Source organism: Equus quagga, chromosome 10 (assembly GCF_021613505.1).
Source record: "Equus quagga isolate Etosha38 chromosome 10, UCLA_HA_Equagga_1.0, whole genome shotgun sequence".
Taxonomy (NCBI): Eukaryota; Metazoa; Chordata; class Mammalia; order Perissodactyla; family Equidae; genus Equus; species Equus quagga.
Window position 1 is genome coordinate 78,251,269 of NC_060276.1, and position 25,907 is coordinate 78,277,175.

The following is a 25,907-nucleotide window of genomic DNA, read 5'->3' on the forward strand; positions in this document are numbered from 1 at the left end:
GGCTTTTACTTTTTCACCGTAAAGTATGATGTTAGCTGTGGGTTTGCCATACATGGTCTTTATTATGTTGAGGTACTTCTCTTCTATACCCATTTTATTCAGAGTTTTCATCATAAATGGATTTTGGATCTTGTCAAATGCTTTCTCTGCATCTATGGAGATAATCATGTGATTTTTATTCCTCATTTTGCTAATGTGGTGTATCACATTGATTGATTTGCAGATGTTGAGCCATCCCTGCATCCCTGGTATAAATCCCACTTGAAGAATCAACAAAAAATTGTGAGCCTGGGGAAATAGGTGATATTAAAAACTGGGGCTTGACAATATGTTTAATGGAAATTGTTGTATATGTATTTTCTGCTTTGTATGATTGTAAGCTCAGAGGAGATGAACTGTTGCACTTAATGCTAGAGGTAGTATCCAGATAAGCAAGAGCCTCATGGTTCCCTGCTGAGAGAATATCTACCAGAGACAGGGATATCACTCTCTGTGACTCCATGCAATGAACTCTAATCTTTGGAGGGCAATGAAGCATGCATTTCCACAGCTGCCTCAGTTGCAAACAACCTATGGAATACCCATTGTAGAAAAAAGTAAACCTAGGTTGCATACCAAGGTTTGATTTCAAAAGGCCTTTCTCACTTGCTAGTTGTGTGATCATTGGCAAACTCTCTAACTCTGTAAATGGCACCTCTATCTACCCCATCACCGTAAACAGAAATCTGAGAGTCATCAGTGTCCCCTCAATCATCAGTACAGTTCCTTCTCTTCATGTCCACTCCCAACACCCTAGTCAGGCTGTCATCATTTTTTACCTGGATGACTATAGTAGCCTCTTAAGTCGTCTTCTCTCTTCCACTCTTGCACCTCAATGATTCCACCAACAACCATCATACTCAATGTGTCCTAGTTATGCTGGACTTTTGTGAGTTATTAGAATAAGGCAAGCTTTTCCCCATCTGACAGCTTTCGTACTCTGACTACCCAAGAACACTCTTTCCTCAAGCATTTTGCATAGCTCCTCCTTCTCATATTGATTACATTATTCAATGTATGAGCCTTTTTTAGATCCTGATTTGAATAAAATTTAAAAAAACATTTATTTGACAATTGAGGAAATTTTATATTAAGGAATTTTTTATGTGTTAGTAATATTGAGCTTATTTTTAAACGTTTTGTCTTTTAAAGATATATTCTGAAGTCTTTATGACTAAGATGATATGATGTCTGGAATTTGCCTCAAAATAATACAATGGGGAGTGGGAGAGCTGGAAGGGGTGTAGAAGAAACAAAATTGGCCATATACTAATATAATTGTTGAAGTTGGGTAAAGGGTACATGAAAGTCAAGTAAACTATTGTACTTTTGCATGTTGAAAGTTTAGGTTTAAATACTTAATAAAAAATATTTATATAAAAATACATATTATACATACATACATATATATAGTCAGTGGAATCAGCCTCCATCCTACATGGAGGAGAAGCAAACAAAACATCAATAAATAAAAAGAGTGTCTTGGGAATGTTAGGACAATGCAGCATAGAAATCAGTCACTTGTTCATAGCCTCAGGGCACAGCAATTAGGACTCTGAGTCTTTATATACAAATCTTGACACAGTAAATGTAACACAGTAAATGTTTACAAGAAAGGAGAGCCCCTTCCTTGTCCAGTGTGTCCAAGCGTCAACTTTGAGCTGGAGATGATTGGGGAGGAGGAGTCTCTGAGGCAGAGGGTACAAACTGATGACTGACAAGCTACATCTGGCCCATAGGCATGTTTCCTTGAATCCATTAAAAACTTTTTAATTAGATGCCAATATTCAAAATCTAGGGCATTTCACATAAAAATCTTGATTTTCTGCTTTTCTTTAAAATTCGGACTGTTTGGTAATACTTAGTTGGAGTTGAATGACAGTTCTCCTTCAGATGGGGCAGGTGCCCCCAGTTTGGCACAATCCCCACCAGGTCTGCTTTACTTAGTTTTCCTAATGTGCATTGTTTTTTTCTAATGTGAACAAAAGTATAAGTTGGTGGATGGTGCTGAGTTCCAAAAGCCTGCTTTAATTGCACTTAGTTTAAACTGCCTTTGTGCTTTTAATACTTGGTAAAACCTGTGGTAATCTGGTAGCAAGGGAGGGAGTGATGTCTTAGCTGTTTTAATCTTTGCGTAAGTGTTATGACTTCCCATTTAGAAAGATCCAGAGGTGCTCAATGGGGATTATGACTATTCAGAAGACATCAGGCTTAGTGTTTTCCTAAGCTGGCTTTATAAAAGCTACCTTAGGATAGGAACAAGACTTAGAGGTAAAAGCCACAAACAGAGCCTGTGCTCATGAGTATAAATGGATCGGTCTCTGTTTCAATACTTTCTTCTCTTCTTATCTCAGAGAGTTTATGTATGTGTGTGCTGTGTGTGTGTGTGTGTGTGTGTGTGTGTGTGTTGTGGGCAGTGGAGGTGGGCAGACCTGTATGGATTCTGCGGTGGGCTTTCAGGTGAGAACTTTTGGTATACACTTTGCTGCATCCTGCAAAATCACATTGGTGAATCCGTCTTCTTTTGAAGTCAAGGGGTTCTTCTCCCTGCATTTGTGTCATTGTTGCTGGTCTGGGCAGAGAAAGAGGGATAAGGCCAAAGAATTATTTTAAAGTGGAGGTTAAATAAATGGATTTACATACAGTGAGACCACCGTATACACGCATTTAATTTATGCAAATTTAACACAAGGCCCCCAAGAGAATAACTGAAATAGTTCAAGCAGTTCCCTCAACTAGGCCATTTGACTCGGTAAGTGCAGGTCTCAGGGGGTAGTAATGTTTGCTTGGGTGGTTTCTGTCCCCAAACAGTATGAGCATTTCACTCTAATAAGTCTGATTCTTGGGTTTAAATAAATGTATTTTTCATACAACATGGTTGCTAAAACACAAGCCAATTAATTCATTAGTTCCAACCTTAGAAGACAAGGCTGCTCTAAACTTATAGAGAGAAATAGTATGCAACTGTATTTTATATGAAATTTGCAGATTTTTCAAAGGTAAAATCGATGATCTACAATTAGAACATGATTCTGCCATAACATGCATGTCCATGCACATGTGTGTACATAAACTCATTCCTTCACTGGGAAGGCAGTTTACCTATTTTTTTTGTCTTCAAATTCTTACTATTGTGTCTAGGAATTTTTTCCACTTCTACCACATACACATACATATATACACAAAGACAGACCTGAAGTAAAGACAAAAGTACTCACTCTTGCTGTAGTCCTTGAATCACCTGCAAGGCTGAGGTTCCACTCTCAATTGCACTCTCCTCACTGTCACTTGGGATCTCCAGTGGAGACATGGAGGTGGGGTCAATTTTCACTAAAAGCAGAGAAAAGGAGCAGTGTTGGCTACAAATATATGTGCCTCTGTAATCATTATCAGGATTCCCAGTTTGGCCCACAATGAGAAGTAGAAGCAATATAGAGAAATAAAGGAAAAGCAAAGATGTAAGAAGTGTATTTGTATGGAAGGAAGAGAAGAACATTTAAAAGTTTTAGCATAGCAGGGAATAGAAATTCCTTTGGGGGAAGGGTAGTAAGGAATATTCTGATATCACTAGAATGAGCTTCTCTAGGATAGTGAGTTTGATAGGATAACAAGTTTTTCTAGGATAGGGTATCGGTATGATTCATCTCTCGGTCCCCAGCCCCCAGGACAGGGTATGTTGAAAAGTCAGGTTCAATGTGTGTTTGTTGAATTGAACTCTGAATAGTTCCCTGGCTGTCTTAAGATCAATGTCTAGACTCACCCCACAGGTGAGAATATCTCCTTTGGTTTTTGTGCTCCTAAATGAAAATGAGTTGATGAGATGAAACACGTATCTAGTGACCTAGCAGGTGCTTGATACATGTTAGCATCCCTCCCTTCTACCTATGTTGGGAGAAGCCCTTAAATATTTCTTACTATCTAACACTGATGCTTCTGATCCCTAACAAAACTCAATCAGGTGGTCAGCAGTCTCCTAGATCTAATGAAAGTTTCAGAATTTCTATACAGAAGAGACTTAAGAATGGCAATAATGTTTAGGGGGGAGAGTATTCGCTTAGCGTGGTTGCCTCCATACGTTGATTGTGTATCATTCACCATAATGCATCTCAAGATGCGTATGTGTGTGTCTCTGTGCATGTGTGTACATATGTATGATATAAATGTACTTGTAACCTAAATTTTTGTGTACATTATGAAAAATATAAAATATACAAAAAATACAAAAAGTAACATGTAAAGGGCAAGAAAATACAAATAGAGATTTTAATACTTTGTTTTTATGCTCCAATTGTTTTGTGTGCCCCATCTCCACCTCAAAGTACAAATATACCATTTTGCAGACCACTGGGCTAATGGGCTTAGCTTGAAACTACATTGAACACTTTAAATATTTATTCTGCTTATTTAGAGTGGCTTTGGTGGACTGATGGATATTATGGGGGGAATTCAAAGCCCCAACAACCATCCCTTTGTGCTACCACTGCCTTGATATCAGCAAATTCTTACACAGGGAATTTTATTCTCCCATTTCCTTTTTTATTTGGTTCTCTCTCCCTATATGAGGATTTATAACGATATTTTAATTAACCCCCTCAGGGAACCTCAAAAAGAAGATTGTTATGAACACTTATCATTACCAGAATTAATCACTAGTCAAAGAAGGCATTTTTATTCAAAGAACACTGCAGAGTCTCAGTAATTTGATGTTTAGTATGCTGTTTTTTTCTGTCTCTTACATTTAGTGATAGAATGATCACAAGGCATTGAATTTCAAATGTAGAAAACTCTTAGAAAGTCTTTTTGAAAGATTTTATTTTTATTTTTTACTTTTTCTTCTTCTCTCCAAAGCCCCTCAGTACATAGTTGTATATTTTAGTTGTGGGTCCTTCTAGTTGTGGCATGTGGGACACTGCCTCAGCATGGCTTGATGAGTGGTGCTAGGTCTGTGCCCAGGATCCAAACCTGTGAAACCGTGGGCCGCCGAAGCAGAGCATGTGAACTTAAACCACTGGGCCATGGGGCCGGCCCCAAAAGTTTTTTTACTGAGCTGAAATATGGTTTCTAGTCATTTTCACACACATATCTCCCCTTTGCTCTTTTCAATTCAAGCTAAACATTTATCAGCTCTTCATTTGACATGGATTTCAATCCTCTCACCATTCTAATCTCTCTCCTCTGATTATACTCCAATTTCCAAATGTCCTTCCTAAGGCACAATATCCAAGTGATTGCAATTCTACAGATGTGGTGAAGCTAAATATCTTAAACCACTTCAGAGGCCATATAATTTTCTTTGGTCACTCCAATTACAAACTAAAGTAGATATACCTCCAGAACTGGGTGGCTGGGGGATAGTGGTAGAAGGGAAACTTAATTTATACCTGTCTGAATCTTGAACTTATTTTAAAAATTAAATAAAAGAGAAGATTACAGCATATGAACTCTCTCCTGGGCAAATTTTCAAGTTTGTTAATCAAATTATTTGTTATAAGACAAGTACTATCTATCACTGTGTTAGGATCTCTGGAGGTGCACAAAGAGAAATAAGATAGAGTTTTTTCCTGGAGGAATTTACAATTCAGTTGGGAAGAATGCCCATACACTTGTGATATAAGCAAGTACCAAAGTAAAATGGAGGATGATAGATACCAAATGAGGGGGAACAAAGGAAAGATGGCAGTATTTCAAAGGAGACTATTTTACTTAAGGGAAGGGAAAAGGTACAATGTTAGGAGAGGCAGGAGCTAAGGCTGGCTAAGTATGTAGGCTAGAAATGTTCTCAACTTTTCTACCAAAGCATTCCTAGCGGCATAGAAGAACAAACACATTCTTCTGGAAAGTCCCAGGGTGGGTGCTTTATTAAGCTTAAAACTATTTTTGCAATTTGTGTTTTATCTTAAAAGGTTATTCAAATTTTACATTTTTCTCTTAATAAAATCATATTTTTAAAATATAAAATGTTTAAATTACTTACTATCAAATAATATAGAGGTTCTAGGAAGAGACATAGTATTTCACTCAAGGATATGCATACCCCAGTTTGAGAAGACTGGTATAAACAAAAGAGAGGCATTGTACATTCTTAATCATTGAAGAGACACGATAAAACCAGTGTTTATGAAAGATTACTCTGGAAGCTCTGTGCAAGAAAAATTGGAGGGGGTGAAAACAGAGAGGAGATAGGATGAATGAAAAAGAGAATAGATGGAGAAAGTTGAGGCCCAGAAAAGGGGCATACTGATACTCACCTGATCCAGCATTTTTCCCATCTCCTCCAATAAGTGGGACTGTAATGGCTGCAGGGCCCCCATCTGTAGGCAAAGTAGTATACACCATTGGCAGAGACTGCACCACCACTGGGATAGTCTTCAGGCCACCCATCTTATTTGGCAGATTGACTGAGGGGATGGTGTGAATCACATGTAAGATCTGCTGGCCACCAGTGCCCTGGGAGGAAGCCAGAATAGAGCCTGGAGTCAGAACGGTAGGGATGTTTGCTGAAGTGCCTGTGCCAGATGTTGAAGTGGACACTACAAGGGCCTGGGGAGCAGGCTGTGGCCTAGGAGAATGTACTGGAGCTTGCAGCATGCTGGCAGGCTGGAGAGGAGCCTTGGGCTTGTGAAAGGAGAGGTCGACTGGTTCCACCTGGGGCAGGTTGAAATCATTAGCCAGAAGTTCTTCTGGGGGCTCAATCTTGATGTCATTAAACAGTGCTGGGTTCTCCATGGGGTTAGCATCCAGGAGTGGTAGGGATGTCATATTACCTCTGTCTGCTGTCTTAAAGGGATCTCTGATCTGAACAGGGCCAGTGACCTAAAATAAATAAATAAATGAGAGATACAAAATAGTCAGTGTTAGTAACCTGGAGAAGAGACATGTGAGCAATGAAAGAAATAAATCTCTGTTCTCTTCTCATGGAAAGAATACATAGGGAGTTGAGAGAAATGAGGCAGGACTACACTAAAGAGGAAAAAGGAAGGGAAATTTTACTGAACACCAGTACTAGGCACTGTATCAGGTAATTGATACACATTATTTCATTTAATTTTTACAATAATACTGCAAGGTTATTTAAAGTCAACACTTTATGAGTGTCCACTATAAGTACTGTACTAAGTTCAGCGAGGGCACACATGGATAAGGTATAGCCATGAAGTGCATATTAACATACTAACTATAAGGACAGAATAATGTGACTAGCTGGTAAATCATACCATAGTAAGTGATGCAGACACATAACAAAGGTGTTTTAGAAAAAGAAAAGGAAACAATTTGCTCTGTCTAGACAGGATCAGGGGAGGCTTTAAGGAGGAAGTGATATTTTAGATGGGTCTTAGAGAATTAATAGGAGCTCTCTAGGCAGAGAAGGGGTAAGAAAGATATTCCTGTCTGCAGAGCTAGAACAACAGACAATATGCTTAGGGAATAATGTCGCAGTACAATAAGTTGCATTTGCAAAATTAAAGTGTGCCACTTTTAAATTTAAAAATTACTAATTAAATGATCACTTTATAAGTAATATATAAAATAACATAGAATCTCAACCCAATTAAAAACTTTCTAAGAACTCCATGAATTCAAAGGTCAAGGACATTGTGAACTGTGTATTTCATTGCCAGGCAACACTCTGGACCTTGAAGATGGTCTTGAAGATGGTGGTGATACTTTAGCCAGTAAACAAATCATAACTCCATTCTTTATCAGGATTATATTTGAGTTATGGGAGTTTTGAATTGTGAGAGATATTCAATAATGCATCCCTCATACAAAATACACCTATCCTTTAATTTTGTATATTTGGAATATGAGGGACATTGGAGTTCAAGGAAAGGCTGGGTGATAAAACATAATTGTTTTGAGGAGGGGAATGACATGGGCAGAGCTATTTCTGTGAGATTTAACTAGCTCCTCAATGAAGGACAGATTGAAGGAGGAATAAGATTGGGTTCAAAGAGGCCAAAAAGGAAGCAAAAGGAAAAATCTTGAGGCAACATTTATGAGACAATTGGGGAAATCTGAATATTGACTGGATATTGGATGATATTAAAGAATTATTGTTAATTTTTAAAAGTTTGATAATGATATTATAGTTACAACTTTCAAAACATTATATGAGAGATAATAAGGGCCTGAACTCAGAGAAGGATGAGGGGTAAGGACAGGCAGTGTCCTCTTGTTCTGACTTTGTTTCAAAAACCCTCAGAGCATGCTTGGAGTGAGTAAAGGCACGAAGAAGCATCCATGCTTTATCTACAGAATTTAGCCAGACTGCCATCTCTTTTCCCCATTTGCTATGCTATGGCACTCTCGGTTTCTTGATTTACAAGCCCTGGCCCCACCTCAGGTCTTGTTTGTGGTCCAAATATTGCTTCAAGCTGCTCCTCTGACACATGACTTCTGTGATTTGTCCCACTGTTTCACATATTTCTAATGTAATCCAACCCTCATGGATTCACTCCATCCAGGTAAAGGGGGCAGTAGAATCCTGTTGGTGGGGGTGGGGGAGGATAGGGAGAGGAGGTTGTCAAGAACAGCTCTGCTAAACTTAAAAATTCCTTGTCCTCTGAATCTCCCAAATCAACTTAAGCTCCTATTTTTCCTACATTTCCCACTTGTCTCTTCATCTGACTAGCTCCCTTCCCAGATTAAAGAGGTAGAATCCCAGGAGTCTCTCTCTAAGGAAGAGTGGGAAGATGTGTCTTTCTATATTCTCTCTATCATGGCTGTCAATAACATTGAGAAGTAGAGTTACAACAGAAAGCATAAGAAGAGTTTGATTGTAATATCATTTTCTATAAGAATGTAGATTGTGGGTACAGATGTAGAAATAAACACTAAGTCTACCAATATACATTAAGGAAGGACCTAGGTAAATTTTTAGGGACTTTATGGACTCTATGCTTTAGACTCAGAAACCTAAGGAAACTGAAGCTCTGAATACTAAATATAAACTTTGGCAACCTTACTGTCTTTTGCTAAGCAGAGGCCATCTCCAAGACCCTGAGTGTTGCCTAGAATAATACTGTTAGTTCAAGGCCTTGTGCTTAGCTGGTACTCGATCTATAGTTGTTCATTTTACTGAAGAATTTATTATTCAGGAAAATCCAAAATGGAAACTTACTAATGAAAGTACAGAAACTGAAGAACATATAGACTATTCTTATTACCTTGAGGAGATAAGATGTTACAGGGCCCTGCTTCAGCAAGCCAACATGAGGTGTCCCATAGACTAGGCCTGCCTTGTGGTCTACCAATTCTTAACAAAAACCCTGTCCACGATAGGGTTTCAATGATACTCCTCTTATGCTATCATCACAAGACTTTGAAAGAAATGTTAGAAGCCCAGTTTGGGTTTTATTGTTTTAATAACTTCCCCAAAGCATATCATCGCACCTTCCCTTCTATATATATTATGTTAAAGAGTACCTGTTATGCCTAAGTGAATCCAGACTGTAGCAAAGATTTTCTTGCTTATGAATGATGTATTCTGCAAGTAAGCTTCCTCAAGAAACAGACTATGCTCAAAAGCCGCTCTCAAGGTTGACCTCACTGTTTCTTGCTTTGTGGCCTGAAGACATAATAGGACAAACATTCCATATCTACACATTACTATGGTAAATAACTTTTTCTGTGCACTGAGAATTCTCTTTTCAATATGGTCAAAAAAATTTTAATGAGAATTCTTATATATAGTCTGATTTCTTCTATATTATTAACATAACTTCCCCTATCGTTAAAAAAAGCAACATATGATCTCCCTTACCTTCTCCTTGTACATAGCATACTATACTTAATGTTATGAAGAAAACATAAAGTAAGGAGTGAGTGAGTTTTTAGCCCTAGAGTTTTGTTGATTTTTAAGAATTTTCACCAAGATGACTCAAGATGGCTCCCCATTCTAGTCTTCATTCAATATAATTATCACAGCTTTAGAAGCTCATCTGAGGATTGATTTAAAGCTGTGCCATTGAATTTTTCTTTTTAAGTCACCTCCTTTCATCTTCAGCATTGTGTGATGACTTAGGTTTTTAAGTGTTCTGTAGTCAGTCACTATCACTTTTCAAAGGGAGAAAATAGCTACTTTATCTATTTGCTATTTTAAAACTTTTGGCTGCAGTTTTCTAACATTTCTGAGTCTACGAAGAAGTTTGGGTATGAAAAAAAATACAGAAACTTGGGTGGTTTGGAGAGAAGTTTAATTTCCATAGCCTTTCTCCCCAAATGTTCAGAATCCTAATCAGATTTGAAGCCAATCTGAGTTGAGAAAAAGGAGTTATTTATTAATATATAACCAAAGATGATCAATAAAGGGAGGTAGGACCCTCAATTCTAAAAAGAAACCCAGAGAAAAGGTGGTTAATTTCACAAATATTTAAGCCCTTGAGAATTTGATAAAGATAGGTAGAAAGGCCTGGGAGCATCAGGGGAATCAACTGTTTAAAACAGCTCTAATTTAGAGCTTGAAAGTAGGAAGGCAAGACTAGAAAGAAAAGGAAAGTAAAAAATACTCCAGACAGCACAGTAGGGGGAAAGGAGAGTAAGGAGCATTGTCATGGTAATAAGATAAAGCCTAGACTCCTCCCAACCAGAAAGAAGAAAACTTCTTTTGTACACAGGTCCCTTCTAGCTTCACTCTGGGCTTAGACTAATAATTTTCATGCCTCAGTATACATGCATGCACATACACACATATACCTGCACATTCATTGTTTAAGTCAAAAAGTTAGTTTAACCTTCTGAAACTCCAATCCTTCTCCAATAAAGACATCAGTTATTAGAGAAAGGAGAGGTAGATGGAGTTGGATATTATTAGAAAGCTAGACCTAGTCTAAATCTAGAGGGAATTCAAATCTTACATCACCACCATCTCAATAATGTCCGAAAATGGAACACTATAAGACAAAATAATTTATCAGTTTGTATATACTAATGAACTAGACAATCCTAAGAGCCTGGGAGAAAGTGTCAAGCATAGTAGCAGCCACATCCAGGCAAAATAAGGTCAGAAATATGCATATATATGTTTGTACAAATGTATGTATATGTGTGCACATATTCATTCATTAGGTATTTGATTAGTACTAGCATGAAAATATGGAAATATTACCTAGCATTTCATTCTATGGAAAATATGAAAAATAATAAAATGAAACAGTTTTTCTCCCTCAAAGCATCTAAGATGGTTTTTGGGTAGTGCATGGATATGTTATTTTATTTAAATAGTTAAATATTTATTTATTATATATTAGGAAAAAATATATATATAAGACATTGGAGTGGGCTGAATGGTGTTCCCCAAAAAGATATGTTGACATCCTGATAATTCTAAGAACCCATGAATGTTACCTTATTTGGAATGAGTCTTTGCAGATATAATTAAGCTAAGGATCTTGAGGAGATTATCCTGGATTATTTAGGTGGGCCCAAAATTCAATGGTAAGTGTCCTTATAAGAGGCACACAGACGAGAGACACAGAGGAGAAATCAATGTGAAGATGTAGTCAGAGTGCTGAGGCAACAAGCCAAGAAATACCTACATCAACCAGAAGGGGGAACAGGCAAGGAACAGATTTTCCCCTAGAGCCTTAAAAGAGATTGTGGCACTGACGATACCTTGGTTTTGGACTTCTCGCCTTTAGGATTGTGAAAGAATAAATTTCTGTTGTTTAAAGCCACCCAATTTGTGCTAATTTGTTGTGGCAGCCCTAGGAAACTAATACTCCATATCAAACCCAGAATTCTCCAGATTACTTAGGACAAAACTAATACAGGTATTTATTTATTTATTTTTAAATGAGCTAATTTTTAAAAAGAAAGTAAATAATATTAATGATAACAATACGGCAAAAACTGTTAAGGTAGTATATAAATAATTGAAATTTGAAAGACAAAGAATACCACTGTGAAAACAAGAAATATTTACATGAAGCAGTTGACAATTAGAGAACAAGTAATAAGCAGAGCCACATGAGCGACTGATAAGGATAATTTAGCATTCCAGGACCTCAAGTGCACTAGAGATTAGTGAGAGTTGGAGCTATCAGTAAAAGTTTTACAGAAGGGATGGAATTGGAATTTGGGCCCTAAGGAAAGTGTGGGATTTCATAAATTAGAGAGGCTGATTGAAGCACATTCCAGGCAGAAAGAATGGTGTGGGGAAAGGCGCCACAGAGAAACTTTTAGAAATGTATGACTCAATTAGATAATACTATAGAAATATTGTTAATTTTCTTCGGTGTAATAGTATTGATGTATTTATGTAGGAGAATGTGATTATTAGTAGGTGATGCATGCTGAATTATTTAGGGATAAAATTTCTTAATACAAATTACTTTCAAAGGTAAGAAATAAGAGAAAGAGAAACAGAGAGAGAGAAAGAGGGGGGTAGAGAGAGAGAAAGTGAGAGAATATATGCAATTATGTGAGAATACATGCCAAAATGTTAACAACATTAAATTGGAGGGGGGAGACGTATAATACAATATGAACCCAAAAGCTATTCATACACTTTGTCCAAGAAATCCTACTTCTAGGAAATAATCAGAAACTAGAAACAAAGGACAAGTGACAACCAAGTGCTCATTCATTATATGGTAAGGTAATATAGGAATTCAAAGAAGGAGGAGCAGTACATGTGTCCTGAACTAGACAGCCATCCACCAATCCTACCTCATGACATAAACAGATGGACCAAACCAGGAAGCTTCTACTCACAAGGATGTTGCCAGCATTGTATTGCTATGGAACACAAGCTCTGGGCCTTTGTCCCCTTGAACATGGCCATGTACCACAAGCACCCTAGCTTTACTAAAAGTGAGATATCTTGGAAACGTCAAGAAACAAAAAAAGTGCTTAGATCACCACAATTTTCTACATATTGAGTGAATTTCAAAGTACTTTCAAATTCTGGAAACTTAGCATACTTAATTCACGGAAAAACAGTTTTTGAATTGTACATAGCTGAACTGAGTTTTCAAAATAAGGTAGCTATGTATGCTTGACAACAGTTTGCTGACTACTTTTTATTACAAGTCCAATCTATTTTTACCTAACACTTATACTCAGCTTCCTCTTAGTATTAACTATGACTAAGCACCAGAAACCAGCAGATGTTATGCAACAATTAGCAAATTTTGATGCATTAATAGTCCCTAAATGGCAACAGCTACAAGTAAGGAAAACAAGACATTAAAATGGGTTTAATACCATTAAAACTGCACAAAGGCACCTCATCCATATGCACATGTAACTTAAATTCAATTGTACACCAATGATTAAAAACTTTTTTTTGTAAAATATGACTCCTAAATGTAAGCCAGATACTTTATCTGGTGACTTATCAAAGAAACAGATCAGTACTGGATGCACAAAATTGTATCCTAAATTTATAGGTGATTTAAGGGATTTTCAAGGGTAGTTTTGACAGTATTTGGGGATCACTTATGCAATGACTTTAGAACTCAACTCTGAGCAAAATGGGACTTCCACATCTAACAGAGTGCTTGACTGTAAAAACCAGATAATCTGTTTTGAGTTCTTATTCTGGGAGGATCCAAGGTCACAATTTTCTTATCTGTAAAATGAGGACATTGAGAACACCTATCTGTGATGGATAATTTTATGTGTCAACTTGGCTGGGCCACAGTGCCCAGGTACTTGGTCAAGTATTATTCTGAATATTTCTGTGAAGGTGTTTCTTGGGTAGGACTAACACTTAAATCACTGGACTTTGAATAAAGCAGATTACCCACCATAATGTGAGTTGGCCTCATTCAACTTCAAGGTCTTAATAGACCAAGATTGACCTCCTCCAAGCAAGAAAGAATTCTTTCAGCAGACTGCCTTTGGACATGAACTGCAACTATTCCATGGGTCTCCAGTCTGCCAGCCTACCTCATGAGATTTCAGATTCACCAGGGTTCCGCAATCATGTGAGCCAATTCCTTAAAATCTCTTGACGGGGGGCAGGCAAGCCTGTACATGAATGCTTTTAGAGTTGCAGCCCGGCCTGCAGGAATGTTCCACACAGAGTAGCATGGCTCAGCCACTGCATGGACACCCCCTACCAAACACAGAAGCCCAGAAAAACTGCCCTTAAGTTCAGAGGGGGCCCAAGTGCGTGAAAGAAAGCTCCTCTCCACTTCCACATAGCACACCAGCTAAACCAGTCCACAGCCAAGGTAGCGGTTCAACACCAGAGTGCCAGCATGTGCATGTGTGACCTGCTAAGTGGCTGTGGCCAGCAGGCAAATGAAGACAAGCCAAATCAGCACAACTTCCAGCAGACATTGTGGGTTCAGAAAACACAGTTTCTGTCTCCCCTAGAAGTGGCAGGTGGAATCTGTGACCTGATATTACTACAAATGCCCCAGCAAAGGGTCAGTTCCTCAAACACCATGACAAACTACAGTGACAATTCACAGAGGAAGAAAAACGACAAGTCTCCAGAAATGAATCCTGAAGCTACAGAAACTTACAAACTAAATAACAGAGAATTCAAAAGAGTTGTCATAAAGAAACTCAACAACTTAGAAGAAAACTCAAAAAGATACTTCAATGAGATCATGAATAAAATTAATGAGCAGAAGGAATATTTCACCAAAGAGATTAAAACTTTAAAAAGAAACCAAACAGCAACTCTTGAGATGGAGAACACAATGAATGAGATAAAAAAAAAATCTAGAAACCTTAAAAAACAGAGCTGACATTATGAAAGACAGAATTAGTGATTCAGAAGAAAGAAATACAGAAATGCTTAAGCTGGAGAACGAGGGAGAACTAAGACAAAAAAACTGAAGAAATTCTTTGAGAAATATCCAACTCAATTAGGAAATGCAAAATAAGGATTATAGGTATTCAAGAGGGAGAAGTGAGGGAAAAGGAACAGAGAGCTTGTTCAAAGAAATAATAGCTGAGTACTTCCCAAACCTGGGGAAGAAACTGGACATACAAATACATTAAGCCAACAGAACTCATAATTATATGAATGCAAAAAGACCTTCTCCAAAGCCTATAAGAGTAAAACTGGCAGAAGTTGATGACAAAGAAAAAATATTAATGGTAGCAAGGCAGAAGAGAATAATCTACAAAGGAACCCCTATCAGGCTTTCAGCAAATTTCTCAGCAAAAACCTAACAGGCTATGGAGAGATTAGAATGATATAATCAAAACACTGAAAAACAAAAACTTTCAGCAAAGGATACTCTATCCACTGAAACTATCCTTCAGATACGATGGAAAACTAAAAGCTTTCCTGGATACAAAAGCTAAGGGAGTTCATTGCCTCTAGACCTCCCTTACAAGAAATGACCAAGGATGCCCTCATACCTGAAACAAAAAGGCAAAGGACTACAAAGATTTGAGAAAGGAGATAAATAGACAGACAAAAATCAGAAAATTGCAGCTCGCTATCAGAAAAGGTTAGCAAATACTTAATTATAAAAGTAAAGATAAAAAGAAGGAAAGCATCAAAAATAATTATAAACACCTCAATTTATTCACAAACTCACAACACAAAATGGAATAATTTGTTATGATAAAGACTTAGGAGGGGAAGACGAAAGGGATGGAAACAGCTTAAGCTAATGAAGATAAGAGGCTATAAGAAAATGGACTATATCACCAAAAAGAAAAAGAAAAAAGGAAAAAAGTGGACTATCCCATCTACAAGATCTTTTATACAAATCTCATGGTAACCACTAAACAAAAAATCAGAGCAGATACACAAATAAATAAAGAGAAAACTCAGAAATCCATCACAGAAAACCACCAAACTGAAATCATAGTCAGAAACACAAGGGAAGAGAAAATAGTGGAAATATAGAAAAACCAGAAAATGAGACATAAAATGGGACTATCAAGCCCTCTTATATCAATACACACTTTAAATGTAAATGGATTGAATTCACCAATTGAAAGACACAAAGTGGCTGGATGGATTAAAAAGCAAGACCCAACAATATGCTGCCTCCAGGAAACACATCTCAGCTCTAAAGGCAAACACGTGTTTGGAGTGAAGGGATAGAAGATTATACTTGAAGCAAATAGGAAGCAAAAGGAAGTAGGTGTTGCCATACTTATATAAGACACAGCAGACTTCAAGATAATGAAATTCAAAGGCAATGAGAGACAAAGAAGGGCAGTATATTATGATAAAAGGGACATTCTACCAAGGTGACATAACACTTATGAATATATATGCATGTAACACAGGACCACCAAAGTATATAAAGGAACCACTAGCAGACCTACAGGGAAAAATTAACAGCAACACAATTATAGTAGGACACCTCAACACCCCACTTACAAAAATGGATAATCATCCACAAAGAAAGTCAACAAGGAAATAGTGGAATTAAATGAAAAACTAGACCAGATGGACTTAATAGTTATATATATAGAACATCCCATCCCAAAACAGCAGAATACACATTCTTCACAAGTGCACATGGAACATTATCAAAGATAGACCATATGTTGGGAAACAAGGCAAGCCTCAATAAATTTAAGAAGATTGAAATCATAGGAAGCATCTTTTCCAAATACAATGCTATGAAACTAGAAATTCATGACAAGAAAATATCTGGAAATTCACAAATATGTGCAGACAAATCAACATGCTACCACACAACAACTGGATCCATGAAGAAATCAAAGGAGAAATCAAAAAATACCTGGAGACAAATGAAAATGAAAATACAACATACCAACTCTTATAGGATGCAGCAAAAGCTGTTCTAAGAGGGAAATTCAGAGCAATACAGGTCCACTTCAACAAACAAGAAAAACCTCAATTAAGTAATCTTAAACTACACCCAACAGAGTTAGAAAAGGAAGAACAAACAAAGCCCAAAGTCAGCAGAAAGAGGGAAATAATGAAAAATAGAGAAGAAATAAATCAAATAGAAACTAAAAAAAAGTAGAGAGGATCAGAGAAACTAAGAGCCAGTTCTTTGAGATGACAAACAAAATAGAAAAATTCAGCCAGACTCCCTAAGGAAAAAATGGAGAAGGCTCAAATAAATAAAATTAGAAATGAAAGAAGAGAAATTACAACAGACACCACAGAAATACAAAGGATTAGAAGAAAATACTATGAAAAACTACATGCCAACAAATTGGATAACCTAGAAGAAATGGATAAATTCTTAGTGATACAACCACTCAAAATTGAATTAAGAGGAAACAGAGAATCTGAATAGACCAATCACAGGTAAAGAGATTGAAACAGTAATCAAAAATCTCCCCAAAAATAAAATTCCAGGACCAGATGACTTCTCTGGAGAATTCTACCAAACATTCAATGAAGATTTAATACCTATCCCTCTCAAAGCATTCTGAAAAACTGAAGAAGACAGGACACTTCTTAACTCATTCTACAAGGCCCACATTACCCTGATACCAAAAGCAGACAAGGACAACACAAAGAAGGAAAATTACCGGCCAATGTCACTGATGAATATAGATGCAAAAATCCTCAACAAAATATTGGCAAACAGAATACAGCAACACATTAAAAAGATCATACACCATGATCAAGTGGGGTTTATACCAGGGACATAGGGATGGTTTGACATCTGCAAATTGAACAATGTGATAAACGATGTTAACAAAATGAGGAATAAAAATCATCTCAATAAACGTAGATAAAGCATTTGACAAGATCCAACATCCATTTATGATAAAAATTTTCAATAAAATGGGTATAGAAAGAAAGTACCTCAACATAATAAAGGCCATACATGACAAACCCACAGCCAACATCACACTCAATGGAGAAAAACTAAAAGCCATCCCTCTGAGAACAAGAACAAGACAAGGGTGCCCACTCTTGTCATTCCTATTCATTGTAGTAGTGGAAGTTTAGACCAGAGCAATTAGGCAAGAAAAAGAAATAAAAGGTGTCCAAATTGGAAAGGAAGAAGTGACACTTTCACTGTTTGAGGATGACATGATCCTATATATAGAAAACCCTAAAGAATCTACCCCAAAACTATTAGAAATCATCAACAACTATAGTGAAGTTGCAGGGTACAAAACCAACTTACAAAAATCAGTTGCATTTCTATACTCTAATAATGAACTAGCAGAAAGAGAACTCAAGAATATGATCCCATTTCCAATTGCAACAGAAAGAATAAAATATCTAGGAATAAATTTAATCTAGGAGGTGAATGACCTATACAAGGAAAACTATAAGACATCACTGAAATTTCCAACTGAGAGGAAATATTTGCAAATTGTATATCTGACAAGGAGTTAATTTCCTATATATATATATAAAGAACCCAACAACAAAAAAACACCTCAATCAAAAAATGGGCAGAGGATATGAACAGACATTTTTCTCAGGAAGGTATACTATGGCCAACAGGCACATGAAAAGATGTTCAAAATCACTATTAGGGAAATGCAAATCAAAACTACAATGAGATATCACCTTACACCAGTGAGAATAGTTATAATTACCATGACATAAAATAACAAATGTTGGAGAGGATGTGGAGAAAAGGGAATTCTCAAGCATTGCTGGTGGGACTGCAAACTGGTGCAGCCACTAGAGAAAACAGTATGGAGATTATCAAAAAATTAAAAATAGAAATACCATATGATCCAGCTATCCCAGTTCTTTATCCAAAGAACTTGAAATCAATAATTCAATGAGATTTATGCATCTCTATGTTCATTGCAGCATTTTCACAATAGCCAAGAGATGGAAGCAATCCAAGTTCCCATCAACTAATGAATGGATAAAGAAGATGTGGTATATATACACAATGGAAAACTACTCAGCCATAAAAAAAGAAAAAACTGTCCCATATGCAACAACATGGATGGATCTTGAGGGTATGATCTTAACAAATATTTTGCTTATTTGCCAGACAGAGAAAGACAAACGCCTCATGATTTCACTCATATGTGGGTGATAAACACATAGATAAAGAGAACGTATTAGTGGTTACCAGAGGGGAACGGGGTTGGGGGATGAGTGAAAGGGGTAAAGGGACACATATATATGGTGACAGATAAAAATTAGACAATTAGTGGTGAGCATGATGCAGTCTATACCGAAACTGATAACTAGTAATGTACATCTGAAATTACACAATGTTATAAACCAGTATGATCTCAATAAAATGATTGAAAAAAATCAACAGTTAGGGATAGATATATATTTTTATCACATATATATAAGATATAAGATCTCAAATATAAACATACATAATTTATATATAAATATATAGGTATATATATTTTATTTATATTTATAGATATATACATAAAGAGGGAGATTGAGACATATACATTCTGTTGGTTTTGTTTCTCTGAAGAACCCTGACTAATAAGCTATCCAACAGACTTATTGTGAGGATTAAATAAGACAATGTATTTAATCTTCAGAGTGCCTGGAATATGGAATAATGCTACATAAATTGTTACTGTTGTCTATCAAGTGTCTAATCTTGACCCTATAGCCTTGATCCCAGAAGCCATGTTTCTTTTAGGCCAGAGCTACTCCCTACTTGAACTTGAAATTCAGGCATTTAGGTACTTCCTGGAAGCCTCCTTTCCTTTACTCCTTCTCAGTCCTCAACACATTGTCAGAAAGAAAAATGAGCTTCAGGTCTATAATGATTACCAGGTACTCAACACTATTATGACTCAACATTAATATCTCATTTTCTGATAACTGACCTGTTTGAACACATGCATTGAGCCACTCTCTGAATTTAGTTGGACCTCCAAGTTGTTTATGGGTTGATCCATATCTGGAACAGAGACAAGGGAAAGATGATTTTAAAATAAGATCTAACTCACTAAATGCATACAGTATGCCACTTACCTTTGGTTACAGTTGTTTCTGTTCTATGAACATTATTTCTCAGGACTTAGTAGATACTGAGAAGTCAGCATTTGGACAACATTCTAATTTGGATATTCTACTCATCAAGATGGTCCTGACTTGTCCCAAACAATATTAGCTGCCCCCCTCCTCAAATCCTGTATGCTTGTGAATTTACTTCTTCTCACCTTTCCAACCCTTCCTATTTTAATAGGAATATTAGCATAGACACATAGTTTCTAGAATCCTCCCCTTCCTGGTCTAGTTCTCATTCTAAGAAGTTCGATGTTCCTATATGGATATTTACCCTAATGAACTTATTTACACATCAGTGCCAAATCTCTCTAAAGAAGCATTTTATCTGTCTACCTCTGTTACACATACAAATTAGGTAGCGTTAATATAATCAGTGTTCTATTTCCTTGTTAGATAGCTTTTCTCCTATGAAAGGAGAGATTTGGTGGCCTCATTCAGCTGCCCTACACCATCACAATCATTCCCACCAGAAGCACCTACCAGTACCTCTTTAACCAGATTTCCTTTGATCTATCAATAGTTGGATCTCATAAGAGAGGAAAACGTAGGGCAAGGAAGAAATATCTACAGCGTTCTTATGACTTAATTGGTCAGATTTCACATCATGCTGTCTCCAATTATAATCAGTTTCCTCATTTATGATATGGTTGAATTTCAAAAGGTAGTCGATAAATCAGATAACTGTTTTGGATGTAAATCACATTTACCCACAGAAATGTTCATTTTATAGGTCACTTCACAATTGCCATTTAAGACCTAATGTAATTAAAATACAACAAATGCACAATCAGCAAGGAAACAAAATTATAATATAGCCACACCAACAAGTAAACGATAAACCTAAAAACAATTCTTTTATTTATTGAATGTCAGAAAATGAGGAACCAGTCCTTATTAGATAGCAATAACACACAAAGAATGTTCTATTGGGATTATGCGGAAAACTTTTATGCCACTATCAAAGAGTCTGCAAAATTTTGACACTTTAAAATATTTCCAGTTTTATCTCCAAACACATACATTTTATTTTCTTTCATTCAAATATATGAGAACTGCTACATATACATCCATCATCCACCAAATATTTGTTGCATAATTACTATGTCAGAGATTATACTAGGCCCATTGTTATCAGTTTGGGATCTGGGTCAACCAGACATAGAGAGTCAGCAAGTGTAGCAGAGAACACTGACCTGGGAGTTAGATGCCCAGGAATCACATCTTTTGTCAAGGTCTTTTTCTTTGTAAGCCTCAACTTCTCCATCTGGAATTAAAATATTTCAAATTGTTCTCTGCACAGTTCTAAGGCTTCCAGGAAGCCTCTTTGGGACTGGGGGTTGGGGTTAATGTAGGAACAAGCATAGTAGAAGTCAGATGCAGAAAACTCTGATTTCTATTAGACTGTGAGCTCTTTGTAGGCAGAGATTTTCATCTTTGATGTTTTTTCCAGTGATATATTTCAAGGGCTTAGAACAGTGCCCGGCACATGGTAGGTGTTCAAGACATTTCTGAAGTTTTTCGATGAGAGTGACAGAAAAGGAGAATGAGGAAGTGTTGTTTTCTCAAGGAATGGGACAAGAGTGGGAAAGAATGAAAGAAAATTAGAGAAGTTATGTATGAGAGACGTTTGAGTTGTAATTACCGATGAAGTATGATGTTCCAGAAGGGCAGCTTTTTCTGATTTCAAGGAGGAAAGGAAAAGGAGGTACTATGGTAGAAAAAGAATGTTAGGTGAGATAACACTCATATAGTCCACGTCGGGGCACCATGAGGCCAGGAAATCTTTCTTGGTTGCTGCCAGAAAAATCTATAGGAAAGCATCATGGCAGAGTGAGCATTCCATGTAATCTCTTGCTTCCACCATAAAATGAAAAAAAAACATTCATATTCCAACAGAGGACATCCAAACACAACACAAAAGACGTCAGAGAGACTCATGCAGCCATAGGATGGAGAGGCTGGAGGCCCCCTCAGAGGAATGGAGTAAGAGAAAACTTCACTCCCTCCTGAAAAGACTGTGATCTGACACCATGGGCTGCCTCCGAGGGGGAAAGGGAGAGGGTACGTTTGTTGACAGGAACATCAAAGATATCAAGGGCCCTTGCAGCATAGAGGGAATACCTCTACTGGGGTGAAAGCTATTACAGGGGGTGACCTCATCAAGCCAACATTCCAAGAGAGCAGATAGTGAGAGCAGAGTGAGAAAACCCCATGAGCATGCAGAAGAAAGTATCCCTACCCTCCACCTGCCCAGCACTGGCTCCAGTGCCTGATCTTGGTGGAATGCAGAGAGCTCAGAATACATGGCTGTTGATCCCCACCCAGTGGCAATATGCAATAACTGTGACCAAATAATACCATGATGCACAAAAACAGAGCCACGCCCTCTAGCAGTATCAAAAATTATATTAAATCTCCAGACCAGAGAGAAAATGACAAGCACCCAGAACTCAGTACTGAGGACACAGAAATATGTAATCTAAATGACAGAGCATTCAAAATAGCTATTATCAAAAAAAAAAAAACGCAAGTTAAAAGAGAATGTAGAAAAACAATTCAATGAGTTCAGGAGCTACATCACAAAAGAGATTGAAACTATAAAGAAGAATCAATCAGAAATATTGGAGATGAAAGACACAATGGAAGAGATAAAACAAAATATGGATTCCCCGAATGCACAAGCGGACATCGTAGAAGAGCAAATCCGCTTAACCGGGGATAGACATATTAAAATGTTACACAGAGAGGAGGAGAAAAAACTACGACTAAAAAGAAATGAATAAAGTCTCCTAGAAAAATCAGACTCAAATAAGAAATGCAACGTAAGAATTATAGGTATTTCAGAGGTAGAAGAGAAGGGGAATGGAGCAGAAAGCTTGCTCAAAGAAATAATACAGAAGTTCCCAAACCTAGGGAAGGAGCTGGAAATCCATGTGGAAGAGACTATCATCTCCTAAATATGTCAATGTAAAAAGACCTACTGCAAGGCATGTAGTAGAGAAACTGGCAAAAGTGAATGACAAAGAAAAAATACTAAGGGCAGCAAGGCAGAAGAAAATAAACTTCAAAGGAACACCCATCAGGCTTTCAGCAGATTTCTCTGCAGAAACCTTACAGGCTAGGAGAAACTAGAATGACATATTCAAATCTTTGAAGGACAGCAACTTTCAGCCCAGAATATTCCATCCAGCAAAAATATCCTTCAGATATGATGGAGAAATAAAAACTTTCCTAGATAAACAAAAGCTAATGGAGTTTGTAGCCACAAGATTCCCCCCAACAACAAGAAACCCTCAAGAAGGCCCTCATACCTGAAAAAAAGAGGGATAAAGGGGTTACAAAGCATGGAAGAAGGAGATAAATAGGTAGACAAAATCAGAAAATTGTAGCTATATATCAGAACAGGTTACCAAATACTCCAGTGTATCATTAAAGATAAAGGGAAGGAAAACATGAAAAACAAATATAATCTTGTCATTTTAACCATAACCTCACAATGCAAGATGGAATTAGATGTGAGAAAAACAACTTAGGAGGGGAAGAGGATAGGGAGTGAATTGGTTTAGTCTAAGGAAATAGGACACCATCATAAAATGGACTATCTTATCTACAAACCTCATGGTAACCACTAAACAAAAGAGCAGAACACAGACACAAATAATAAATAAGGAGAAAACGAAGAAACACAACATAAAAAACTACATAACTCAATTAGCAGATCAAAATACACAGGACAAGAAACAAAGGAAATGCAGGAGCACTGGAAAACATGTGATAAAATGACAGCATTAAGCCCTCATATATCGATACTCACTCTAAACGTAAATGGATTGAATTCTCCAATAAAATGACACAGAGTGGCAAGATGAATTAAAGAACAAGAACCAACAATATGCTGCCTCCAGGAAACACATCTCAGCTCCAATGACAAACACAGGCTCAGAGTGAAGGGATGGAAGACGATACTCCAAGCTCATGGTAAAAAAAAGAAAGCAGGTGCCTCAATACTTATATCAGACAAAGTAGACATCAAGATAAGAAAGGTAAAGAGAGACAAAGAGGGGCAGTATATAATGATCAAAGGGACACTTCACCAAGAAGATGTAACACTTATAAACATCTAGGCACCCAACACAGGAGCACCAAAGTACATAAAGCAACTATTAACAAACCTAAAAGAAGATATTAATAAATAACACAATGATAGTAGGGGACCTCAACACTTCACTCACATCAATGGATAGATCATCCAGACAGAAAATCAACAAGGGAACAGTGGAATTAAATGAAAAGCTAGACCAGTTGGACTCAACAGACATACATAGAATACTCCATCCAAAAACACCAGAATACATATTCTTCTCAAGTGCACATGGAACATTCTCAAGGATAGACCATATGTTGGGAAACAAGGCAAGCCTCAATAATTTTAAGAAGAATGAAATAATAACAAACATCTTTTCTGATCACAATGCTATAAAGCTAGAAATTAATTACAAGAAAAAAGCTGAGAAAAGGACAAAGATGTGGAGACTAAACAGCATGCTATTGAACAACCAAGAGATTATTGAAGAAATTAAAGGAGAAATCAAAAAATATCTGGAGACAAATGAACATGATAACACACCATTCCAACTTATATTGGATGCAGCAAAAGTAGTATTAAGAGGGAAATTCATCGCAATACAGGCTCACCTTAACAAACAAGAAGAATCCTAAATAAGCAATCACAAACTAAATGTAACTGAATTATAAAAAGTAGAAAAAACAAAGCCTAAAGTCAGCAGAAGGAGAGAAATCATAAAAATCAGGGCAGAAATAAATGCTATTGAAACAAAAAAGGCAGTAGACGGCATCAAAGAAACAAAGAGCTGGTTATTTGAGAAGATGAAGAAAACGGACAAACCCCTATCCAGATTTACAAATAAAAAAAGAGAGAAAGCTCAGATAAATAAAATTAGAAATGAAAGAGGAGAAATAACAATGGATATCACAGAAATACAATGGCTTATAAGAGAATGCTATGAAAAGCTATATGCCACAAAATGGACAATCTACAGGAAATGGATAAATTCTTAGATTATTACAACCTCCCAAGGTTGAATCAAGAAGAAATAATCTCAATAGACCAATCACAAGTTAAGAGATTGAAACAGTAATCAAAAGCATCCCAAAAAATAAAAGCCCAGGACCAGACTGCTTCCCTGGAGAATTCTACCAAACTTTCCAAGATGATTTAATACTTATTATTCTCAAGCTATTCCAAAAACTTATGGAAGATGTAGTGCTTCCTAACACATTCTATGAAGCCAACATCACTCTGATACCAAAGCCTGACAAGGCCAACACAAAAAAGGAAAACTACAGGCCAATATCACTGATGAACATAGATGCAAAAATCCTCAACAAAATTTTGGCAACCTGAATACAGAAATACATCCAAAAGATCATATATCATGATCAAGTGGGATTTATACCAGGGACACAGCTATTGTTTAATATCCACAAATTAATCAATGTGATACACCACATTAACAAAATGAGGAATAAAAACTACATGGTCATCTCAATAGATGCAGAGAAAGCATTTGATAAGATCCAATAGCCATTCATGATAACAACTCTTTAACAAAATGGGGATAGAAAGAAATTACTGCAACATAATAAAGGCCATATATGACAAACCCACAGCCAACATCATACTCAATGGGAAAAAACTGAAGGCTATTCCTCTGAGAACAGGAACAAGACACAGATGCCCACTATCACTACTCTTATTCAACATAGTACTGGAGGTTTTGGCCAGAGAAATTAGGCAAGAGAAAGGAATAAAAGGAATCCACATAGGGAGTGAAGAAGTGAAACTCTCACTGTTTGCACATGAAACGATTTTATATAGAGAAAACCCGAATTCATCGGAAAACTATAAGAAATAATTAACAACAACAGTAAAGTTTCAGGGTAGAAAATCAACGTACAAAAATCAGTT

At 36.8% G+C, this 25,907-nt stretch overlaps 1 protein-coding gene across 1 annotated transcript in view; it reads right to left on the minus strand.

The window, feature by feature from the left end:
- Positions 1-25,907, minus strand: part of KLF8 (KLF transcription factor 8) — a 268,709-nt gene that overhangs the window by 21,669 nt on the left and 221,133 nt on the right. The window contains exons 2-5 of the mRNA XM_046673630.1: positions 19,735-19,808; positions 6,288-6,852; positions 3,258-3,369; positions 2,472-2,611 (exon numbers count right to left, since the gene is read on the minus strand). Coding sequence (XP_046529586.1) covers positions 2,472-2,611; positions 3,258-3,369; positions 6,288-6,852; positions 19,735-19,806 — 889 coding nt within the window. The 5' untranslated portion in view covers positions 19,807-19,808. The remainder of the gene's footprint in view (positions 1-2,471; positions 2,612-3,257; positions 3,370-6,287; positions 6,853-19,734; positions 19,809-25,907) is intronic.